This window comes from Lepisosteus oculatus, chromosome 2 (assembly GCF_040954835.1).
Source record: "Lepisosteus oculatus isolate fLepOcu1 chromosome 2, fLepOcu1.hap2, whole genome shotgun sequence".
NCBI lineage: Eukaryota > Metazoa > Chordata > Actinopteri > Semionotiformes > Lepisosteidae > Lepisosteus > Lepisosteus oculatus.
Window position 1 is genome coordinate 23,304,203 of NC_090697.1, and position 25,329 is coordinate 23,329,531.

General features: G+C 36.4%; 1 protein-coding gene across 1 annotated transcript in view; it reads right to left on the reverse strand.

Annotated features, from left to right (window-relative positions):
* smyd3 (SET and MYND domain containing 3) overlaps window positions 1-25,329 on the reverse strand; it is a 343,364-nt gene that overhangs the window by 3,229 nt on the left and 314,806 nt on the right. The window contains exons 10-11 of the mRNA XM_006626065.3: window positions 24,659-24,833; window positions 248-356 (exon numbers count right to left, since the gene is read on the reverse strand). Of these exons, the coding sequence (XP_006626128.1) occupies window positions 248-356; window positions 24,659-24,833 (284 nt within the window). The remainder of the gene's footprint in view (window positions 1-247; window positions 357-24,658; window positions 24,834-25,329) is intronic.

Sequence of the window (25,329 nt, forward strand, 5' to 3'; positions counted from 1 at the left end):
CTGTGGTTACCCTTCTCCTGTGGGCGATTCTGGGCATTATATTGTGCTCTTACAGTATGCACCTTGCAGAGTACTTTCTCTTTGCAAAGTACAGCATAGTAAGTAATGCACCTTATTGAGCACCTGCTCTTCACAAAAGTACATTAAATCAAAAGGTATTCAAACCATGACAAAAAGGGGGGCCTTCACATGTCCCCAAATAATGCTTTCACTCAGGCAGATTCAGTAAATTCCAGTTACCACAGACCTGCTTCAGAGTATCAAGGGCCTCACAGAACCTCTCCATGTAATACTGAAGCTTGCCCAGTCTCATGAGTTGCACTCCCAATGCTGGATGGAATCCTTGGTAATACATCCTGCAAACCAAATAAGAGGAAGGTGAGTCAGCCACTCATAAACACTAAGGAATGAATGGGATCAGATGTAAATAACCATAAACTGCATACCGTACAGGTATGTATAATTCTCAAATAAGATCAGTACACATAAGCTCAGACATATCACAAACAGCAGTTATCACATACATAATACAGTTGCAGATAAAATGCAAACACAAACGGAAGCAGATGAAAACACATCTGTTTTTCTTAGTTTTGCGCATCACATAGTAGTGAATCACGGCGTCATACTGAAAGTCGACTCAAACCAAAATACATACTGTATGTCATACTGTACATTGGAGAAAAACTGACAATTTCATTATTTCTAGGGGTTATTATTTTAGTCAGACTTGACTGTACAATTCAACGCCATTTTTTTAAAAGCAGTACGGAAGCATTTCCTAATGGATCATCACTTTGTAAATGCTGACAAAATGAATGTCATTACACAATAGAAACACAGACACGTGATTTCTATATGTACAGTAAGTGTACTTGTCCTTGAGTTCTTCAGAAATCACATGCTTTTCTTTCACCCATTCTTTGTAGACAGAAGATTAGTATTGCAAATTAGGTACCACAATATTTCATACTTTAATAATTGCAATCAGTTTCCATTTTTTAAGACAGAGATGTTTTCACAACCTTTACTTGCATTTTTAATGTACTTCTGCGTATGTTTGGATTTTTGCACTCACTGGATAGCTTTTTGACTGGGTACAAAATGTGCTCCATGTTTACCATCTCCCCACTATTTATTTTTAAATAGTTCCCGCTAGTTTTCATTTTGTGTTTTTTATATCTATTATCCATTTCCGTTTAACTATGTCTGAAGATATCAAATTTAAGCAAATTTGTATGAATATTCATTGTACTGTTTAAAACTTTCTTTTGCAAGTAAACAATTAGGATACGCAGGAATGAAGTTAAGCAAAGATTATGGTAACTACAGTACCATTTAAAGGCAGAGGCATTGTAGCTTTAGGTAAAATTCCCAGCCTCATTACAATTTATAGTTGAAATTCAGCTAGAAAGAAATTAGATAAAAGTAATAGGAATGACCGATGAGGGCAAGTACACTTGTCAGCACTTTTTCTGTGTAGAACTGTGAGGGCAGTACTACATGTCAGCAGCATTTCAAAGCCTCTTACAATTCAAGCAGCACTTTAAAGCTCTATTCAAATAGACTCTTGCACTTGTATGAAATGGCTTTGTGTTGTGATGGGCTCTGCTGGGTGAGCGCTTCCATCATAACAATGCCTTGCTTATCCTAATGTTAAATGTGAAGTATAACATTCAGAATGTGAAATGTTTTAAATAACAAATGTGTAAAAGGTCCACAGTTGAGGATGTACGGAACCCATTAACTACACTGTTAATTGAGCATTTACTGCACTGTGTGCATAGAAATAACTTTTTCCTACAACCTGTGTTAGTCACTTTCCAAGCAAAAGCATTACAGTACGACAGTCAACCAAGTCAACTGATAAGAAACATTACCTCCCTCAAATCAGGTGTAACATTACTACACATGGAATGGCCTACAGGATTTTTTAAGGTTTTAGCGCAAGTCTTAGAACTTTAAAGCATTTTTAATTAAGTCTTTTACCAATAGCCTAGGTGCTTCGTGTGATTTTCTTTTTAAAATCATTTGGTAGCACGGAAAAATGTACTTAAATAAATACAATAAATAGTACAGCGAATACAAAGTGAATAAATAGTACAGTAAATACAAAGTGAAAATGGGCAATGTGAAGTGGCATAAATCAGCATATTCATACTTTGCTTTTCAGAGGATTTTTGTTTAATTTGGTTTAATTTCTTCCTCAACACGTCATACACTGTTAATGCTAATTTTCAATACTGTACAGCATGGAGGAGCTTGAGGACTGTGAAAAGGAAATCTGAAAATAACCTTTTCCCAAAATGAGCCACATTTAGGTAATCAGTGAAAGTAATATCCTTTAGTGTGACTCTGAGGATAACTTGTTTTCTTCATTGTTTACCCTTTAAAATGGATTTGCCCTCCAGTAACTTAAATACTGAATGTGTCCAAGAGGTCAGACCCCCAGGAGAGCTGAAACAAATATCTTATTATTAGGTAATAAAATAAAATCGAGGCCACATAAGATTCCTTCAAAGGTCACAATATTGTAGCACTTAGGCCAAAGTCCTAGGCCCGAGGTTGCACGACAGATGTTATAATGTTTTGATTACTTCAGCTTTGCAGTGAACTCTCAATTTTGACTTTTTGTGTCTTATATGAATACAATATTCCGTAAATACTGTATAATAAATACCTGCATTTGTATAACGCGTTTCATCCAAAAGGACTCTGCTACACGAAAGGGTACCAGATTAAATTCTTGGCATCCATTCTGCTCCAGTAGCCCTAGTACATGGCACATAAGGTAGAAAAGCAAGGAAATTACTTCACCTAATGAACTAAAGCCAGATTCCAGAGAGGCCAGATTGTACAGGCCCAAAGTGGATTTAAGAACTGACCAGGATAAACCTTGCTGAGCTTCTGAGATCTAACAAGATTAGGCTACCAGGTGTTACCAGCATTACGACTGACGGTCAAGATGAGGTTCTCCTTCTGGGGACAGTATTTGGATTTTGCCATACAAAACACCTCTCGATGAGAGGTCAAGACAACATTCTTCCAGCAGTCTTGTGGATCGTCCAAGCTCTCTTTGACGAACTTGAGATGGCTATTGATACATCCCCAATACAGCTCAGTCCAGGACCGAATGGGGACTGACATACTGTATGAGCCAGGGTTTAATGGATGGAAATACCACACAACTGCGTGTAGGATGACGGAATACGCTAGGAAGTAAAAAAAAAACACAGGGGTAAGGGAACAACAAAAAACAACTAACTACACTATTCTACAACCCAATTAAACGCTAAACCTGTCTCCCGAGAAAAGGGTGGCAAAACCAAAGAAAAGTCTTCCGCAAGCTATCTGTCTACTCTATATTAAACCAAGCTATAATGGAAAACTAAAAGAAAAGAAGCACGAGAGCCACAACAATCCCAGCCCCTCTTCTTCTTACACCTCTCTTCAGACACCCTCTCAGGATGTCCCATTTTGGCATTTAAAACTGGACCGTTCTCTTCAACCAGTCCAGAGAGAGACTTAATTTAGGAATACACCCACTTCCAAAAATGGATTCCCGCATGGGAGGGGATTAAAAAAACAGAATGTAACACTATGTTCTTTTATAGAGAGTAATGGTTTCTTCCAGCCATTCTCACATGAAAACCATTCGTCTTTTCATGATCAATGACTTTAGCCAAAGTGAGAGGCTGATCCTTAGATGTTACGCTGGGGAACTTTGTGGATGACTGTTTGGGTTGACCGTGGGGAGATCATGGATAGTCCTTGGTTAAGGATTTTAATTGGCAACACTTTGATTGGTACAAGAATCCAAACGCCAGCTTGCCAGTAACTTCGTGGCTGTTAAAATCATGTGTCCATCAAAAAATGAATGTAAGTTACATATAAACCGTAAGAATTAGCATAATTAAAAATGGCAGCTTTTTGAATTTTATTTATAGGGGATGTGGAGCTCCTGCCTGTTGCTGTGGCAACAGTATCAGGCCCAGGTCCTGGCAAGCACTGCTGGTATTTCATTAATAGAACCTCTGGGTTTTTCCTCTATTAATCTTTCAATACAGGATCATTAGACAGAACAAAGAGCTATGTTCATGACTTTTAATGGGAGCCTATTCTTAAAATGAACATTAAATTGTGATCATATCTGGTAACAATGACTTATTCTACTATCTTAATAATTGGGACATTACATTTATTGAACATAAAAAAATCCTTCTGGTGGCTCCAAGCGGAGAAAAAACACTTAATATATACCAATTTACTGAGATCCAAAACCAGAAGTCAGTTCCTAATTATTTTTCACTCACCAGGACTTCCTCTCATTATTTAAGAATTTTGCTGTTTCTGCACTCTTCATTTTTTTCTATTAAAAACACAACAGGAAAATAACACACAAAACCAGCTCACTAATCCACCATTCCTCTCAGTGATAATCCCCTCATATTCTACCTAAGGACTTGATCTGGAAAGAGGTACTCCCTGTTGACTGTTTTAGCAAAACAGAAAAAAAAACTTTAAGATGGAGGTCTCTTGTGAGGTCATCTGAGAACAATAGCATAACTAGACCTCAGGTTTTTGCATTTTTTAAATTAGGCAAAATGTCTATCCTAGCTAATTTAGAGTCCTATTAAAATGTGAGATTTTGCCTTGAGGATACATAACTGATAAAGGAATCTATTGAAGCTTCAGCAGACTTCTTTGATACAAACTCAGTTCTAGATAATGTCTTCACAACATTTGGCAATGCAAATGCAAACAATTTTAATTAGTGGCTCCTGAAACATCCAGAGGTACCAATATGAAAAAATGGAGCATTAGAGTCACAGATCAGCTATTCATGACAAGTGCCAAAGGGCAATGAAACTAAGTTTTAACTCAAAAACACATTTCTAATGTTTAAAAGAATAAAAGCATTGAAGATGACCTCTGTGAAGAAATTTAATGTAAGACTGAAAGTCCCTTTGTGTTCATAGCTTTTTGTTTTATAGCAGAGCCAGTTGTTTTGAGGTCTTAAAGGCAGGGTAACTTGATTTTTGTGCCAAATTTGTCTCACCTTCCCCTCCCTCTACTGGTCTTTTTGCAAAACAGGCAAGTGTACTCAAAACTAAAACCTGCATGCATATTTTCATATTCAATAACATGTTTCATTGCAGACGGTCAGGGCCTTACTCCCAGTGAATCATGCCATTGTTACTGGAACCATCCAGCTATTAGCTTCTCCCTGCTGTGTCACCTTTCAGATACATTCTTCCATTACTTTATCCAAAACACATTTGTGCTGTTGACAGATTAATGCACAGTTTGCTTGTGGTATACATTCTTGCCTTCTTATACAAGTCTGCAGGTCACAGACAGCTTAATCAGTGCTTTTTCAGTGTTGTGGGCATCTTCGCAAGTATCCTCATCACTTTAAGAGACTGACACTGGCTAAAACTCCCTGTCAGTTGCCGCTAAGTGCTTTCCTAGAAGGGATTCTTCATTGTTTTTCCCCCAGAACCGTTTCATGTTTCTTACGATCACAACATCAGAGCCTTAGCAATTTCTTCTTGTATCAAAGTCCTCCACAGAACATTGTGATCCTTCATTAAATAATAAAGCACCTATTGAACGAACCTCTCTCTAATGGAAGCAGTTATTGAATGAAGAGGTGAACAAAGACTGTCAGCCTGACCAGAGTCAGGGTTCACAGCAAGGCCCCGGTGAAAGTTCATACAGAGGTTTAAGACTTTGCTACACTTTATGCTTCTTGCATAAAAAGCCTTTTAAGACATTATACTGTATATGTATAAAACTTTTTGCTTTTACTGTGTACAATGTCACATTTTAGGATTCTCTTTGTTGGAATTGTGCCTTTTTAGTCATTCCAAGAAAGTGAGATTTATTTATCTAATAAAATGATTTTACTTAACGGATTATACAGCTGCCTCTTTTAAGATTCTATGCTCTTATGAACATCAATGGCAAAATACCCAAGTGCACAGATATTGACTTCCCAGTATTTTACAAGTGAGCAAATTGTATGATAAAAGTAGCAGTATTAATTCTAGGGCAGATTTTATGGGACTGCAACTAAGCCTTTGAAAATTTAAAAAAAAAAACATTAATAATGTTTAATACTGAATTCCCATAAACAAGCAGCTGTTAACATTGTGAAATACTGGACAAAAATGTAAAAATGCCTTATTTTGTTATTAAGGATTTTGTTTTACTTTTCAAAGGTCTAGAATTTACACAGTCTAAAAACCCAGATTTACAATAATGGATTTTCTTTTATTAATTTTAATTTGTTTTCATTGCTGAGGCAGAGGCTTAACAATTCTAACTCTAACTAGGTAGCATCATAACACAGTCAGGTGATACTGTACTATACTGTATATACACAATCACATTACTCACTTTATGTTATTTTTATGCTCAAAATTCTCCGCACAGAACAAAATGGTTTTGTCAGTTTCCCCCCAAAAAAACCCAATGAACTGTAAGAGGAAACCACAGACCAATCAATTACTTTACAAGCAGTAACTGAAGTAACAACAACAAAGAAAAGCTAAATTAAAAGAATACTTATTAAACAATGGTATTAGACAGCCTTTAGAAAGCAAAAGACTTGCTGAACTTTCTAGAACTCTTTGAACAAGTATCGCAGATAAAGCTGAAGCATACAACAATAAGTCCACATACAGGAGTGAGGTGGAGCATCTTACAAGATGGTGTCTTGACAACAATCTGTCCCTGAATGCCAACAACTCATTGTAGACTTCAGGAGACCCAGATGGAGTCACACCCCAATCAGCATCGATGGCACAATAGTGGAAACTGTCAGCTGCTTCAGGTTTCTCAGTCTATAGATCTTCACCGACTTGCCTTGACCTCATAACACTGTTGGCAGTCCGAAAAAGGCACAACAGCACCTGCACTTCCTGTGGTGTTTATAGAAATGCGGTACTGTATGGGGAATCAGTTCCTCATGAACTTTTATTCTACTTTCAGCACTGTAGAAAGTATCCTCACTAGTGGCATCACTGTGTGGTACGGCAATACCACAATGCATGACAGAGATGCACTACAAAGGGTTGCGGCAACGGCACAGAGGAATATAGGATGTGATTTCCCGTCAATTGATGTGATTCACACCATCCGCTGTCGCAATAAAGCCCAATCCATCATTCAGGATCCCAACCATCCCAGCCACAAACTGCCCTCCCCCAAACCCTCTGCCAAGCGGTACCACACTATTAAAGCATGGAGCACTAGACTTAAGAACAGCTTCCACTCTTCTGCAGTACGCATTCTTAACAGCTAACTGCAATGCCTCAGACTCAGTACATACGGTATCTGCACTATGCACTTTTTGCATGGTCTACCATGTTTTTTTCTCACTACAACATATTTATTGTCCCACAACATATTTATTGTTTATTACTAATGCTGTTATTATTATTTATTTATGAAAACTAACATTGTTAAGTGTAAAGTGCTCGTCATTGGCAGAGGGAACAGAAACAACTGAATGTATAGATTCTGACCTATGGGGTGCTTCATATAATAGGGAATTGGGTGTTTAGATTTTTCTATATCCTTTCTATAAAAATGTGAACTGTCTTCAAGCAGGGGTATGAGGTAGCTAGGAATGTCCAGAAACACCTCCCATTAGGGTACTGCAGTTGAGCCCAAACCGTGAGAGACACAGAGAGATAGAAATGGACCAAACCTCTGAGACGAACTGTCACGCTCGTTACACCTAGAGGGCACTCTACGTTCCTTCTGTTCCTAGTTCCCTGCGATTATTCATGTCTTTTTGGTGTGTCTTGTGTAGCCTATTTATTTTCTGATTCTGCTCTGCTACTCGCTCAGCATTGTTGTCCAGTTGCCCTGAGACCTGCCAAGCACCAGGTCACTCCTGTCCTTGGCCTGAGGGCATCGGTTTCTATACGGCTTCTCCTGAACAGCTGAGCCCGCTACGCATAGGGTCTTTATCGCTCTCCAGCCATTCAACCGTTCGTCCTGTTGGACTTACGTGACACGAACGAAGACAACATCTTTGGACAGCAGTCTGGGGAATGACAGCTATAAGAGGAAGACCGAGGGAGAGTGCAGGATTGGTCCTCTGAGGTGAACGAGCCTGAATGAAAGCAGATGTGATAACCAAAACCTGTCGGCAGAAGGATCTGTTGTAAGAAAGTTACAGTAAAACTAGCCGGTGGGTTGCCAATCAGTTTACGTCACTCAACCTGTAACAATGAGTAAGGGCCTATTTAGAATATTGTGTTCAGTTTGGGTAATACAAAAACAAATTTGGCTCATATATAGGCTACCCACCTGCAATAAGATCATTTCTGTTGGGTAATGTGTTCATTAGACACAATTTATTTGGTTTAAAATAGTTTTAAGTACACCTTATACAGTAAAACAGGTGAAGAAATATATGGATGGATGTTTGCCCGTTATGCCTTCTGGCATGTAGGGGCAGCAACAACCTGTTGCTGTTACTGCAACACTAGTTTTTTACAGGACAGGGTTGTTAGCCTTGTGCTCAGCCTCCAACATGGAGGACCTGGCACCTAATGTGGGACATGAACCCACCACCCTGAGATTATGAGTCGCATGCTCTACTAAAAGAGCTAGTCGGGGCTCCTAAAGAAATAAATATAATTTAAAAAAATTGCAGGTAACATAACATCAAGACATGAGCTTATAATCATCAATTACTTCAGTCAGTTTTGCTGATTAAATGCTGTTTTTTTGTGAAAACTTCACAAAACAATTGGACAACAAATAGCTGTTTTTAATTGGCCATTTTCATCTTCTCCATGCACACATTTTTGCTATTGCTTTGGTTACTTGGATATCTTATACGAATCCATGCATAACATTATTTCTTTACTGACGTATAGATGTGTGTCCTGATGCTGTTCCACTGTGTTGAAATGCCGGCTGCCCTTATGTGGTGGAAGGCTGGTTTGCATACAAACTGTAAACAAGCAGGCTAAAGACAAGAAACTGAAACATCGAAACACAGTTACAAGGCTGGACTAGCTGTACTATTTTACTGAAACCTCATATGTTTTTCTCTAAATTTGTTCTTTCAAAATGTATTATTATGAACCATTAAGAAAGAAGATCAATGTTTAATGCAGCACCAATAGTGGGAGAAATTGTGTTGTCTAAACATCGATAATTTAGAAACCTCTGCTGGAGAAAAGGACACTGCTGGTGCTATTAACACGGAACATTATAATTTGCTTCCCTCATGCATTTTATCACATTTTACAAAGTCTGGACTTGCCCTGGCAAGTCATATTTAATCACTTGGATAGCATCCATTATCGTTTAACACTCACAAGTGAAAATGGATGTTTCTTCTCCTTTCTAACACAATGTGTTCTTTATTGTTTAGTGAAAAGACACATTGAATAAAATGTGCTGAAATATAGCGTAATTTCAGGGGCTGCTCTGCCTGTAAGAAAATGGTCTCAAATAATAAGGCATCATATCTTATTTAAAATGATCAACAAAGCTACAGTTTAATAGTACTGTTGCATTTTCCTGGTTTTGTCTATCTAAATTAAATCCTTTATCCTTTTTTGCTATAATTTTGGATAACAAATTAGTTGTACATACTTTTTTTTATTACAGTACATTATAAAAAATAAAAAAAACAAAATGATAAATGATAAAGTAAATATGGGAACTCCTCTCTAAATGTCTCAAGAGACTTTAATCTAGATTCCATTAATATATTTAATTAATTATATTTTTTATTGTTTTTAGTTGTAGACAGCATGAATTGTATCCGTCTGATCTAGATTTAGTTTGTCTTACCTGAATTTTCTGAAATAACAATCTAAGACTAGAGCACACTGCTTCTTGCAATATCCTTACTGTGAGAACGGAAAACAAGACTGGCTGTATTTTCAAGATGTGGAACATCCAGGCTGACGATGCAGTTTATCAGCACCCTGTTCATTATCAACAGGCAACTTATAAAGAGAGAGAACAGAGAAAGCACAACCCTTTGATCAGAAACAGACACCAAAAGCCAGAAACTGGGACTAAAAATAAAACCCAGACAACCCAACAGAAAAAAGGAGCTTAGCCCATTAATTTTAAAACTGGTAATTATTTTTATACCATCAACAAAAGGACAAGTCATTAATTGAAACGAGGACCAAAGTGTTTCAAAATCACAGTTGAGACTCATAAATCAGAAAGAAAAAACAATCAAATAACCCACAAAGCTGGATCTCCTGACACTTAATATTAGCTAAAACTGCATTCGGATGGGAAAGGCCACAGCCAGAAAAAAAAAATCAGGAAAAGCAGATTAAGGCGTTAGTAGGATTTGGAAGGACAACAGTTCATCTTTCACTCTATTAATAAATGATGGTACTACAATTTAAACAAATTCATAAAACACATTCAGCAACAAAATAATAAAATCCCACAACCTGTGAAAAAAGAAATAAAGCAAGGATAGGAGTAGTTTTGCAATGTAGTTACTGTACAGTGTGTAACTTGCAAGGGAAAGTAAAATGTTGTGATCTACTGTAGTGCAGTATTACCTGTATTTATTTTCTGACACTTTAGCAGTGGTAACTTAACTTACACTTGGAAATGGGAATGAAAATATATTGGTTGCATTTGGTGTTTCATTGACTCATTACAGTATGTTTAAATTAGATAACTGCACTCTGTCTGGTATGGGTTAAGGTGTTATCAGATCCTTACTTGAAATTTAGAAATGACAACTTATTATATCATAAGCTCTGCCATTACCCACATAAGTGGTTGAATCTTCCAAAAAGCCTCATAAATTTGTTGGACAAAATCTACCTTGTCTAAATCAATGCTACAATATATCATTAAGAATGTTTTCAACATGGTAAACCCTCCTGCCAAACTGTTCATTGTGAATCTGTAACTTTGCCAGTATCAGGAGTGTGATTAACTGATCTAGTGAATGAGAATGAAAGCTATGGTATTCCAGACATCCAGCAACAACATTATTTTTGGGGTACTTTGTGAAAGACCATAGATTCAGAGTGGATTGAAACTCTTATCTGAACTATTGCACATTCTCCAGATATCAGTGAGGAATGACCTGCCATCCTCAGCCACTTGACCAATTGGTGTAAGATAATTGGTTGAATGGCAGTTTAAATACCAGGAAACTAAGGTTTCCAGTGTTGGTCTTTGTCTGCTGTCTGGAAATAGATGGCAAACAAAACCATTCACTTGCTCACTCCGTGAGCAGGTCATTTCCTATCTTCCCAGCTTCTGGTGTCATTGTCATATTACAGGATCAACCCACTACTTCGCAGATAATTGGCAAGCATTTTGTATGAACCTAACACTGTTACGTTCTGTTTTTTTTTTTTACTCCCCTCCTGTGCGGAGGTACATTTTTGGAGGTGGGTGTGTCCCTAAATTGGGTCTCTCTCTGGACTGGTTGAAGAGAGCGGTCCAGTTTTAAATGGGACGGTATGGGACGTCCGGAGAGGGTGTGTGGAAGAGAGGTGTTAGAAGAAGAAACAGCAAAAACGTGAGAGGTGTTGAATTTGTTTTCTTGGCTGTAGTGTTAGTAAGTTAGCCAGCAGCCATATCACTCAGCAAGTCACAACTGGCACAATAGTGATGTTTTTCGAAAAGAGGAGGGGTGTAACCCTGGCATCCTGGCCAAATTCCCATTGGCCCTTACCAATCATGGCCTCCTAATAATCCCCATCTATGAATTGGCTACTTTACTCTGCTCTCCTCCCCACTGATAGCTGGTGTGTGGTGAGCGTTCTGGCGCACTATGGCTGCCGTCGCATCATCCAGGTGGAAGCTGCACATTGGTGGTGGTGGAGGGGAGTCCCCATTACCTGTAAAGCGCTTTGAGTGGAGTGTCCAGAAAAGCGCTATATAAGTGTAAGCATTTTTTATTTATGAATTAATTAATTAGTTTAGATAGAATAGACAGATATCTTGCAGAAGACTTTGCTTTGGCTTTGCTTTGGGTTGTAGAATAGTGTTTTTTGTGTGTTTGTGTATTTCCGGCCGTTAAACTCTGACTCATATGTTAGTCCTCATTCGCCCCTAGTCTGAGCCAAGTTGTGGACGTAACAATCACCCTCTCACAAACCTCTTCAATTGTATATGGTGCCCTGCATTTCATTATGTAGAACTGGAGCTGCATGATGTGAGACTCGTGATTCACCAGCGAATTATTTACTGTTCAACATTTTAGTGAGTCCATTGTTTAAGTTGTTTAAGATGGGGTGTCTCAATAAGGAAGTAATCTATCCAATTTCCTGCTTGGTAATATTATACCATGTTATTTTGTATAAATCTTGAATTATTTATATACGGAATAGCATACCACAGTACCTTGCAATTAAACTACAGTATAACACTAATTGTATTTCTCTTTGTGTCACTAATTTGCTAAATTGCATGTTCATGTGTTGTCTAATGGTTTTGCATTATTTTATTGTAAACCACCTTGAGATTGTGGGTTATGAAACGTTATATTTGAAAGAAAGATGATCTTAGTCTAATGCTACTAGTTGTTATTCCTTCTTTTAGTACAATGAGCATGATGTTTTTGCATCACTGTTGTAGTGCTTTCAGACTATAACCATTCTTCTAAATTCATCTTTTCATCTATTAAACCACTGCTGGCTGATCATATTTATGATCCGAGATATGTTTAATTTGGGAATTAATTTGCCCTGTAATACATATTTTAGGTATTCAGTATCCCCTGAATCTTTTTTTCAGCATTTTATCACAGTTCACTTCTTCTAAGCTGTATCATTTATCTAGATTAGTCTTTCTGGTGATGAAGGCCAACAAATTAGACATGAGCTACTTAGTTTTGGAAAAATAGTTTGACAGATGATGTGATCTAATCACTTTTAAGGTACCCTTGTTTCTATTGATTTAACTTTGCCTTGCTGTTGGCAGCCTATAAGGAGATTTAGATTTTGTGCCTGATCTTGGAGGAAATCTGAAGTTTATGAAATAGGGTTAAGAAGGTTACTTTGAAAGTAAAAAGACACTACAGCTTCTTTCGCAAAAGAATTGGAAGCTGTTTCATCTTATCTCTCATATAACACCACATTTGAGACAAATAAGCCATTTATGGTGTTACCAAAACTATTCTTTATACAAATGTCTGACCTTATTGCAGATCTTACTAAGACGTCAAGCATGAAAACTCAAATTCTTGAGATAATTCTCAGACTGTTTCCCAAAACTTCTGCTATGGGGGCATTTTTTTCCATAACCACGTCTTCTCTTACATCATTAAACTTTCAGTATAAGAAAATTTGGCAAAAAGTTTGCTTCGGGCCAGAGCTGTAACGATCAACATGTGTCTTCTACTCTTTTAAGTAATATTCATTACACATATCCTAAATATGTATTGCATTCACTTCATTAAACAAATCATAAAATAACAATTTAGACAAACCAGGCTGGTAATACATCTGCTGTACAGTATGTGCAAGAAAATTCAAACTTTATATTACATTTTAAAAATTACAAATAATAAAAAATCAGTATGTTTTAAATGTAAATGCTAATTTATACCTAAAGTAAAACATTTTATGTTGATATTATGCTTTAAGAACAATTTCCTTGAACTTCATATTCCAATAATGGTTCAATAAACATAAAATCTATGCACAATATAAAGAAAAAAAGTGTTAAAAGTACAGTATGTACAGTACACATTATTTATTTATATTTATTTGTCATTAGGCAGTGAGAGGAGGGAACCATAATACCCAGAAACAACCCAAGTGAAGAATATGGAAACAGATTCTAACCCAGGACCAAAAAACTTCGAAGAGATGGCATTTATTTTAACCATGTACTGTAACTTAATTAAGACTTTTTTTTACAAAAATGCACACTGGTGTACACAAGCCTGAGATAGAAAGGACAGGACAGGATGATAATATCAACACTGACAAGCCTCGTTCTTTCCTCCTTACACACAGCAAGGAAAGAGATGAATGTTTGAAGAAACCCGTCCCTCTGGACAGATAGATAGGAGGGGTTTTTGTTTTGTCTTCCACTGAATGACATGAAACTTATGGTGTCGCTTGTGCTATTTACAATTCCTAGTACAACTTCTATCAATGAATGTCACCATGGATAAGAATTGCTGCCAAGCAAATTAAGACCAGAAGAAAAGCTAGAGAGAAGATTTTAACACTAATTTAGTAGTACAGGTATTAGCAAATTATCTGAGGCGTAGACAAAAATCCTGTTTATCACTACCTACTGTATAAAAATTCTGCAGTTCAAATTTTCAGAATTATTTGAACATACACTATACAGTATATATTATATACAGTATAGCTGACCTGTAACAACCTCCTGCACTTTCTTTTTAGTAAAATACAAAATTAAAGAGATTGGTTTAAAAAAATGCAAGAACACAGAAAGGACACACTGTAAGTACCAAACTGAACTAAATGTACTCTGATAAAATTATAAAATAACAAAGCCTGGGGAACTGCTCTTGTAGGAGGCTGCCATCAGGAATTAATGCACCTTTACCAATTCATCTGGCAGTGTTAAGGAATTTGGTCTTTTCTTTCCACCTCATTGGATTAACTGCTTAATATCCAATTTACATTTTAATCAGGTACTGGCTAATTTATATTTTCATACATCATTCAGTCTTATGAACTGCCCTGTCAATGACACATACAGAGCACAGCTTTTGTATTCAGTCTCTTCAGGCCCCGTTGATACCTAAAGAAAGACTGCTTTACCCTGTGCTGACATTTACTAGCTTAGTTTTTAAAAGAGTACAGGAAAATCTGCTAGATGAGTGGAGGTCATTTGGCTGTGGTAAAAGTAAATATTCTAGCATAAATGAGACAGCTCTTGAAAATACATATCCTCTCATATACTGTAGTATATGTAGAACATGCCTGTAAAAATACTGTAAAAACACTGAATATCTCTACTTGTCCTCTATTTTGTGCTTACACAGTACAGTAAACAACAAGCCTTCAGTATTTTCATAATTTAGGAACTTTTTAGAATTAAAATATAATTGTCTGCAGTCTGTCTACTTTACAACTACCATCCAATCAACAACACAATCTATAAGGAAAAGTTAAGCTACGATAGTTCACAGCTTTTCAAGACTTAAATAATGATCATAGTCACTGTTTGATTTGGTAAATTCTCTCCCCACCAGGGAAATCACAGCACACTCAGTCTAATTATTCTTGCAAATGTACTTATTTAGAGTGCTGTACTAGATTGTTAATGAATCTGGCTGCATTTCAAAGAAGAACATGTTGTCACCTGCTAGAATGCTAATACTCTCCCTAAAGGCTCACCAACAGGTATACAGACAACACATGTAAGCACCCTTAGATTGCTGAGGAATACATCTGAGGAATTAAATCTCTAAGAGGATTTTAACTACTGTAGGTCACTACAGCCATGTATTACTGCTGCTAAAAGAAGCCCTTTGGAGAACGTGTTCTTTTTGTCTCTGGTTATATGGAGGGCAACCAAAGCATTTTATGGAAAAAACTTGGAAAAATCTCAATCTCCTGTTTAATTGAGATAAGGCAATCAGGGTTCCCTTGACAAGTCTACCATCATATTGTTACAGCTTTACAGTAGGTGACTGAGAAGTGTCTCTTCGATTTTAGATAACGTTTGTGACTCTTGGCAGAGTAAACACTTCTAGATTCAAAGCTAGAGGATGTTTGCTGAGGTCCGGGAGGTCCCTTGAGCAGAAACAAAGTTAATATATTAAAGTTTACTTAATATACCTAGGTAAGTTGTGGGTTAATCATTGTCAAGGTTCAGAAATACAGAAATACACAACATAAGATGGCATTAAGATGACAGAAAAGGGAGGAAGAAGAAACCAGAAGCAGCAGGTGGAAGAAGAGCCAAGAGTCTGGAGGAGTTGGGACTTGTGCCAGGAGAGAGCCTCTACTTCATGATCATCCAAACCAAACCTGACTGGAGCTAAGTATTGGAACTTTGCTAGAAAGAGAGTGCTATTCTGTGTATTTAGGGAACATGGGTCTCCTGTGTAAAGGCTACCTCAGTTAGGGTGCATTTTTATGGACAGGAATATACAGTAGGCTCCGATTGATTTTGCGGCATCTGGGGTGATTTAACTGTAGGTTGTATTGTATTTAGCTAGAAGGCAGCTCATCTCTCATGTGGCCTCTGTAGGCATTAAGAGTTAATTGCTTCGTAGTAGTGTGGGGTTTTCTGGGTGACCAGAATGTTAGGCCTCTGAAATGCCTTGTTTTTAAATACTGTACATAGAGTAAGTTGTGTGTTGTATGTTTTGTTGTGTGAGCGCAGTTTGTGTCTTGTCATTGTAATAAATACTTGTTTAACCAAGTGTGCCTGGATTTTTATGCCTCTCAACATAGCTGTGCCAGACGACAAAGAATTCATGTACCTCTAATTATACCAACCGCTCAGGTATATTTCTAGAAATCATTTACAAGTGTGGGGTTATGAATATGTATTTCACTTATGGATTAAATCGCTCGTTCAAATCCTGATTTTCACCAGTTTTGTAACCCTCCATTTGTAACAATGTTCTGATCAATAGTTTGGATGTCCTTTTCACTCCCTGGCACTTTGGAGATAAAATTATGCGCTGGCCATTTGGAAACTGTGGCCATTTGGAAGGTTTTATGATGTGTAAGGAGCCTTTAAAACATCCTTTCTTTCACACATGAGATTGTGAGAGGGAATGGAACGTGGATTCGATTTGCAAGTCTGAACAGACAGGTCAGTGATCACCAAGTGACAGACGAATCTACACATCGTTCAGCTGAAGAGAAGACTGTTAAAAAAGACAACACAGGCTCCTCCTGCCAAAAACAGGAGGCTTCGCTGCCCGACTGCCAGGGTTTTACAAGAACTTGCTGGAGCCTTTAATCTTTACAAAGTTATGGTGATCAAATGTTAACCAGCATCACTAATGCTTAAGCTAAATTAATGCAATTAGAAACTTAAAGGGCATTACTCATGATTTTTCTAATGCATTATGTAAATTATTTCGAAATTCTCAAGGGAGGGTTCGGGAGTCACATATCCTCTTGCAGAATGTAAGAACACCTCCTGATTTCTGGGGAATTCATACATTTAGCTATAACACATATTGGACATGGATGATGATTTTTTTACCATTTCTGGTTTTTGATAGTGGTTCTATTTAAGCACACAACTTAAAAGTTATTCAAGTCTAATTTTTGGATTCTCCTAGCAGACAGCACCCCAGGGCCCCTAGCTCTGTGAGGCAGCCATGCTAACTAACCACTGCGCTGCCATGCCACCCTGTTGAAACCCTGTCTTTTGGGCAGTAAATGTTTTGCTCCTACTATTCCTCCTACTGACGGTACTTACAGTATGCCAACGTACAGTGACATTTAGATTTTTGTTTACAAATCTCTTCTTTCTGTCACATAAAATAAATTGAAGTAACCTTTTTATGTCAGTTATGTGAAAGAAAGGATATTTTGCTCTATTGTCAGAAGGATTGAAAGATAACGTTTTTAGTAAATACAATGAAAATCCAACATACTGTATCCAACTGCCGTCATTACAATCAATTAATATAGAGCAGATATTTAGTCTATAACACAGGCCGAAGCTAGATATGCTTATTAAAAGAAACAAAGGTGATCTGGAAAGTAAAAATGTTGTGGTTCTCTGATTGTTTCTTTGATACTAATCCTTTCATCAAAAGCATCATAAACCACCATAAAAACAATGTGAATGTAATACGAAAAATTTCTTTTCCAAACATGTAAGCCTGTCAGAATATTTTATGTAATTTAAATGTGCCTCAATCCTTGACTTTGGCAACACTATTATATCTGTGAGGAAAGGGTGTTTACTGACACTTTGCCATGGACACAAAATGTTACAGTATGTCAGAGAACATAGAAAAAGGAAAGAATACACTGGGATTCACAAGTTCCATTGGACCCAGCCTTTCAGATAATGTACTTTATTGACTCATCTGCTATCCACTTATTTGATTGGTTAAAAATGTTAAATTACTCAGTTGTGTTTACTACCATGAATTCTCCTTTCAAGAAACACAAATTGCTATCTTCTTCACCCTTTGAGCCAGACCACAGCACACTAAATAGTATTATAGAATGAATAGTTACAATATTTTATATTGATAAATCTGTAAGTTCTTTCAGTTTTAATAATAGGAATGTGACCAGAATCGTAATGCCTGCCTCAAAGTATCTGTCAAATGTGTCCTTTAAATACAAGGATGTATTCAATTACACCATCTATATTAAAATAAAAGATAAGAGCATTCACCCCTTGTGTAAGCTCAAATATGCAATGCAATAAACAAATTCACATTCTTCCATTCAATTTAACAAAGAACAGAGAAACATTTCTCATGATATTACATCAAACTTAGTAATCAGGACCTTGGTTTAATGTCTCATTCAAAATATAGCACATGCAACACACTGGGGCATTCTGGGCCAGATGGAAGAGTGACACTTACAGGTCCACCAAACCACTTACAGCCACAAACTGAGTTTCCTTGTTGGCCCCCTATCCAAGAGCTATAATGACCCAGATGTAATCAAAGCATTCCATTGTGAAATCTCAAATCTGTTTTTTAAGGTTGTTTTTTTTTTAAGTTAAAGCAATTGAAAAGCAAATATGCACAATAACTTTTACAACATTTAGAAATGGAAAGGTAACTTTTAACAAAAAAGTCAAGCAAGGACAAAAGGCAGGATACTGTTTTGTTGTTTTGGAAAATGAATAATGTTTTTTTTAAGAAATGACTCAAACAAGTCAACAAATTATTTTATAATTGTAAGACGTTTTTTTAATTAATCACACTTCCCATTTTAACTAATCATGAATGTTTTCTAAAACAATCCAAGAATGCAAGCCATAAATTAAATAAACCGTTTTATAGAATATTAATTTTCTAATCAAATTTTAAATTATTTTCACCGATATTAAAGTCAGTTTAATATTGCTATAATAACTGAAAAATACAACACCTTTTAATCAAAAAATACAACACATGTTAATCAGATCCTTGCACTCAAAAACCCTGTACCCAAAACAGAACCCTGTAGTTCTGTTTTGCAAAATCTGAAACATTTTATATGAAATTAGTTTAAAATATTTAATTCATGTTTGTTAATCCTTTCCACATGAATTCATTGAATGTATAAATATTTGTACGTTTTAGTACCAGATGGACCCATTTAGGAAAGATAAGATTTTCTTCTCTATGAATTTAAATAAATTACCATCTGCAGAAATGGCTTCTCACTTAGACACAATAGCCAGAAAGTGAAAATGTAACTTCAGCCACTTAGGGTTTAGTGGCATTTTAGCTCTGTGCTGTGTGGTAGTCTTGAGTTTCAATTGGGCCACTGACATTCTATTATCAAACTAGAACTAATAAGTGTGGTATAAGCCATGCTTAAATCAACAAAAGATCTCCAAGGCAGAGGTACTGTAGGTGATAGATGGATTCTTCTTGAGAGAGGGGAGATGAGGAGCTGTAAAAGAGCTCATGCAAGAGTAACCTTAAGAGTAAGACCTTAAGAAACATTCTGTGTCTATGTAAGGAAATAATTAGGTTAACTGTTTAATTGACAACTCATATTGGAACAGAATCCAGAAGGCTCTGACCCTCCAGGAATTGAATTTGACATCCTTAGTGTACAACCTGTTGCTGTAGTGATGCCCTCATGAATGAAGTTCAGGGAGGGGTTTGGTCATTTGGTTTGTCAGAGATGCCTGCTCCGATCCAGTGGAAAACCACACCAGTCCCAAAATCCTGCTCAAACATCAAATGCAAAACTCTATCTGTTAATCCAGTGAATTAATTAAATAAAGTGGTTAGAAAATAGATGGAAGGACAATAGTAAAAATGCCTTCACGTACAGTACACACAGATTGTGTTTGAAAATATAAATCAATAGGTCACTGCAGTTACAATTGATAAACAGGAGGCATGCCCTTACACAAAGAAGTTGTGGGGAGTCTGTAACACAGTACCCAACAATATTGTTGAAAGTGATATCATTTCAAATTGGATGAAAATCTCAAATCCATTTGCTCCTAAACACTAAATGAGCCAGATAGACCCTGAGCTCCTTTTGTTTGCAAACCTTCTTTATCCTTACCCTATGTTCTTAACCTTAATTGTGCTGAATACATCTGCAATTGAGTTGCAAAATATCTTTAGACAAATTCAGATAATCGTGTGAAGCAAAAACAAACAATAAGAAAATACAAAATTCAAAAGTCCAAACTGCTCAGAATTAGAAAAATGTCACCTAGAGCAAGAACAAATAAAACACATAAACATTACAGTCTGTTGTTATCTAACAAATCATGAAACATCAATGATTTGTTCAACAAAAATCTGAGTGAGAAGAGAAAATCATTTAACTTTTTGATCTCTCAGAAATCTACAGAGGGCCAAAGTGAATTATTGTCCAGTATGTACTGTAGGAGTATTTTGGTCTATGTCTATAACTAATTAAATATTTCATTCCTCCTCTGAGGCAGAGCAACCTTTCAAAATGACTTTTCTACACTGACAAATTTAATGAGTGCATGAGAAGTCTTTCAGCATCTGTAGTTTTGACTCATCTGTAACAAATTTGCACACACTATGTATTTGATTATACCATCTGGTATGGTTCATATATGCTCCCCAAACAAATCTGATCTAGCAAACACATGTAAAAATCAGTTTAGGTAAGATTCCTTTCCAGCATGCAAAGGTAGCTGTTTGCAATTTGTTCATGCCATCTGCCACTAAATGCTGAAAGTGACATCCCACATGTTTTTTTCAACAGGCCATATTCTTATCTTGGAGTTACTATTGTCCAAAAAAGGCCATTTCATTTTACCAACTTCAGATTTGTAAAACTTTTTGTTTTAATCAAAGTACTTGGAAGAAAATTGTGATCATTCAGAATAATATATTGTATATCATACATAAAGTATATGACATACATCATAATGCATACAACATACATATACTGTTCATATACATAATGTGCAATCAATTGAACACATCTGGATAAAAGAAAGTCTCAGTGTGTTTTTTCCTGCACCAGATAACCTAGACACAAACATCATGCTTGTGGAAAACTAGAATGAAGAGGCTAGAAATTCTAAATTCCAAAAAATAAAATGTTATCCTATTTTTTACTTGTTAGTTTTTAAGCATACTGTTACTAATTCCTCTAATCGATCCCACAATCCATGTCTTACTGTATGTTGTCTGGAACATAATCTTTACATTACAACATTATCTAGGACATAAGGAAGGTTCCAAATGAGAAGAGGGCATTTAACCCATCTAACCCAGTTGGCAGTAAGAAGCTACAATACCTACTAGGTACAGTAGTTAACTGCCTTTGCTAGTTAGCTCTATTTATTAAGTGGACTTCTTGTTGTACAGTACTACATTTTTCCTCATTTCAAATGCCATCTTGTCAAAAGACTGAACATGTTTTATTCTAGTGCCATGTTGTTCCTTAATGAAACTCTGAGTCTTGGTAAGCATAAAAAATGAACAAATGACTTGTTTCCAGAAACAATTTTTCCATGCTGATCAAAGCTCAGAGGAAGACCTTTACAAATCAGAAAACCTGACATATGGGAGGAGAGAACTGTCCTCCTCCTCTTACAGGTACTAACACAGAAAGATTGTTTTAACACAATACTGCACTGTTACTTTGTTGAATGTTCCACATAACTTCTCTCAGGAGAGTCACAGAAATAAGGATATTAACAAATATATTTTTTTAACTTTTCTATATGAAATACTATTTAACAGTGAAGCTGTTATTAATGTAAAGGTATCCGAAAACACAAGAACATCATTCAGAAGAGCAAAGTTGTTCAGCTACAAAGTGGTTGCGAACACTTTGTAAAAGCATTTCTGCAATTTTAAATTCTGCACCAGAACAAAATAAATAACATCAAGTGCTTATGTTTTAGCCACACAAGATGAAACACAAGATGTTTTCCTTAGGCAACATAAAATAGATTTATAAAACCAGGCAGGCTCCTAATCAGACTTTAGATAATGGAGGGGCAACTGAATGTGTTTCAAACAGCATGATGACTGATCTAAATCACCATCTCATAGAATGACTTCCCACACAATCAGGTCCATTGAATTGGAACACAAGTGGGAGCCTGATCCCATTATAAGAATGTGAAGAGTTATCTCATCTTGAATGTGGGATCCTGGAGTTATCCCACTTAAATATGCAGAAATACTATTTAATCCAAGCTGGGCATAGAAATGCGATGGACAATAAATACAATATCCAGGACAGAACATGCTGTAATGTTAAATAGCATCTCTTAGACTGACTGAGCAATACCATAATCAGTAAAGTAACTTCACTGGGTTATGGTGTGCTCTCCAGAAACTGAAGAGAGATTTTCTTTCATGAAAAGTGGTACCTTTGCAATCTTGAAGAGATTCTAAGCAAAACAGAGGCTGCATGTCAATGTGGCCGCATCTTTCAGATACAGTAAAAGTATATGAAATGTATAAAGTACTGTATATGAAGGCTGTATATATCATTGCCAAGTTTTGAATCTGCACATTCCTTTAAAAAAATAGAATTAAAGATTGTCTTATTGAATTCTTATTGAATTTCTTAGAAAATCGTAAAATCTTAACTGTAGTCTGCAATCAATTTGAAAGCTTTGCTATGGATTAGCACTTTACCAGGAGTGTCCAAGATTTCCATTTGAATTGCAGGCTTACAGTGCCTTGCACAATTCAAACCCTTGCACACTCTACATATTTTGTTGCTTTAAAGCTTGCAATCATGACACTTTGAAGTAGCAATTACTATTTGTTATACAGTATACACAACCTACTCCACAGAAGAAAACGAAAGTGAAACTCTTTGAATGGTCCATCCAACTTGAATCCAATTGAGAATCTGTGGAAGGATTTACAAGTGATCCCCCGAGTGACTTGAGAGAGATAGAGTAGAACCTATCCTGGCAAGCGAAGGGAGAAATGTGGGATACTCCCTGGATGGGACACCAGTTCACTGCACACACAGACACACACACTCACACCAAGGTCAGTCTTCCCAGAACCCAATTAACCTACTAGTAGGTCTTTGGAATGTGGTACAGTATAAAATTGGAGCATCTGACAAAAACTCATGTGGATGTACAAACTCTATGCAGACAGCACCCCAGGTCAGGAATTGAACCTACAGTAGGAATCCCAGTGCAGCAAGGCCCAGTGCAATCAACATATTTCAGATTTTCTCCTTAGTTTTGGCTGACATTATCATGATTTATCATAACCTTAGACTTCTACTGTTAAAAATTCAGGTTTTGAATAAAATATAATAATATATAAATATAAAAAATGTATATGCAACATTTTCACAAAATGGGACACTGTAGAAAGGGTCTGAATGCTTCTGCAAGTCACTGTTAGTGGCAGACCTCACAGTAACATTTTGAGGAATTAGATATCTCCAGAGCTTGTCTTATGTCCTGTCTTATGTTTCTTTAACTGACTTTATTCTTCAGAAATCTTTGTAACAGTATATTATGAAGTACATACAGTAAATGACATACATCTCAACTTGAACAGGGCACCATTGAACAAGTTATCTCGGTTAAAAATCATAAGAACTATTAGTTTTAACATGTGAGACCTTGTCTTCTTCTTGTATAGCTTTAGTAAAACGTTCCATGTAACATACAAGATTAACAAATAATTAAAGAATACAGAAATATAAGCAAGGATCCAAATGATAGGAAGATATTGATCTATTTAACTTATTTGATTGTTAGTAGCTCAGTGATTCAAAGATCTCATCCAGTCACTTCTCGAATGAACCCAGGCTGTAAGCTTCAAATCACAAATGGGCATTTTGTTTCACATGCCCACAACCCTTTGTTTGAAGCCTTGCCTTCTGTTTTGAATTTTAAATGCATGTTTATTAAATTTCCATTTGTGTCCTCAGGTTTGTATATGACTGCTTATTCTGAAGAAGTCTGCTGGGTTGACTACATTAATAACTTCCATTCATAGTCTTGGCTGTTCAATACTGAAATGTTTCAGTTCTTTCCAAATAGCATATTCTTTTAAGATCACAGATGTACAGTATCCAGTCAATTATCTGTAGAATGATTTAAGAGAATCAATATCATTTTCGTAATATGATAATAAAAGATTTTATAAATTTTAGGGTCTTGCTAACACATTTTACAATTTGTTTCCAAGAAATGTCAAAGCTTGTGAATACATATTATCACTTCCTGGAAACAAATGTTTCGCTGTTTTAAACGATAATAAGACAAGTATACTTACTCTTTGTTTTATCAATGCTCAATTCATGTTTTTGCATGAATGCAGTTGTAAGATTACTGTATATTTCAGTAGGTAGATGAAGCCATGCATACAGTATATTGCCAAATCTTACCTCCATCCCTAACACAGCCATTCCAATTTTCATTTAGAATGCACAACCTTTGAGGAATGCATCTCTTTTGACACATGAAATGTTTGTATACTGTATATGTCAGAATAACAACGACTAACAGTATGTAAACCAACTCATTCAAAGGCTTGAAAACTCACCTATATGGTTGTAAAGTTCGGGTGCCAAAGAACAGAGCTTTGTCCCACTTTCTGAGATTGATGCACGCATCCATAGTGTAGTCAAGCATTTTAAGCAGATAGATGTTGGTGTCTGGAAGAATGCCTTGATTGTTATCCACAAGAGTCTGGCACAGAGACAAAACCTGTTCCCACTCTATTATTAAGGATAGTTAAGGTCTCACTTGAAAAGAGGAGGAAAAAAGTCACAATATTTTTACAAGCCAGTACTGCTTGTAGGCATGAAAAATAACTAAGTGCCTTTCTATAAGCTCATTCAGTTGTAGGAATCACTTTAAGAAGTTTATCTCCAAAACATATTAATCTGTGATACTAACAGAGACCAGTTAAATGCTGATTTGGTGTTACTTACTGATGCATACTTTGACTTCTACACAGGATAAATCACACAGGCTGTATGTCAAATGTGGCATGATTAATGTATATGTGATTGTGCACTGGATTACTGTAATCTGTTGAGAGGCAGGAGAGAACAGAGAGCCATGTATGCCCTCAAAAATAAGTGCCTTTCCAGTCATCTAGTCACGCAAACACTGCTACCTTGAAGGAACAGTTGATTAGCATAAGAACTAGGTACACTACTGCTTTCTTAATGTACGTCTCTCTCTGTCTGGTATAAACTAATACAACTT